The 867-nt window shown below is 32.3% G+C and overlaps 1 protein-coding gene across 1 annotated transcript; it reads left to right on the forward strand.

Moving 5' to 3' along the window:
* The first annotated feature begins 27 nt into the window (after positions 1-27).
* On the forward strand, positions 28-768 carry LOC100572817 (transcription initiation factor TFIID subunit 9-like). The gene is made up of 3 exons (XM_003249016.4): positions 28-149; positions 223-359; positions 604-768. The coding sequence occupies exons 1-3, from the start codon at positions 50-52 to the stop codon at positions 751-753; spliced, it is 387 nt and encodes a 128-aa protein (XP_003249064.2). The 5' UTR covers positions 28-49; the 3' UTR covers positions 754-768.
* The last annotated feature ends 99 nt before the right edge of the window (positions 769-867 follow it).

Here is an 867-nt window from a genome sequence, read left to right on the forward strand (position 1 = left end):
AAATCATTACAATTCGATTTGATGGAGTCTACAGAAGGAAAAAAATAATATGCCCAAAGACAGTCAAATCATCGTGTCAATGATGGAGGATCTAGGAATTGTTGAATATGATCAACAAGTCTTAAATCATTTTTTGGAGTTTAACTACAGTAATATTTAATACAATGAAACAAATGTTAATGGTTTTTCGCTGTTATGAATAGTTATTATTTTATTCATTAGGATACACTACTCAATTATTGGAAGACGCTAAGGCATTGTCAAACTCGGCGGAAAAGAAGAATGTTGATGCTGACGATGTGAAACTAGCAATTCAAATGGCGCAAGGCGGAGTGTTTCCTGGACCTCCTCCGCGCAAAGTAAGATAATTTTGACTAAAATCAATTTCACCTCCTAATGCCAATATACATTTTTTTAATGTTACTGTATAGATTTGTTATGTTCAAACATCTTGCAACAAAAGATGTTGAATGGTGACAAAAGAATGGACCATTATTCACAAAAATAAATGTATTCACTTAATTCAATGTTATAAATTTGTTAATTTTAATTACAACTAAAACTAAGACTTAAGAGCTTATGACCAACTGTTTTAATTTTTAGGTATTAACGACAGCAGCCATCGAAGTAAATAAAATGCCATTACCCCCACAAAGGCATGCCAGTCAACTGCGAATTTCACACGATAGTCCAAATTCCGTAAAGACAAAATACAGGCTTAGATATGAATCGGTAATATTTTATTTTGAGTAGGTACTTTGTTAATTGTGTTTGTTGTATACGTTTTTCACTCTCATTCATTAGTAAGTTGCTAGCATAACAAATTAGACAGGTATCATCACAGTTGTACTAGTATTGCGCAGTAAA

The sequence above is a fragment of the Acyrthosiphon pisum genome, unplaced genomic scaffold, assembly GCF_005508785.2.
Source record: "Acyrthosiphon pisum isolate AL4f unplaced genomic scaffold, pea_aphid_22Mar2018_4r6ur Scaffold_19727;HRSCAF=20417, whole genome shotgun sequence".
NCBI lineage: Eukaryota > Metazoa > Arthropoda > Insecta > Hemiptera > Aphididae > Acyrthosiphon > Acyrthosiphon pisum.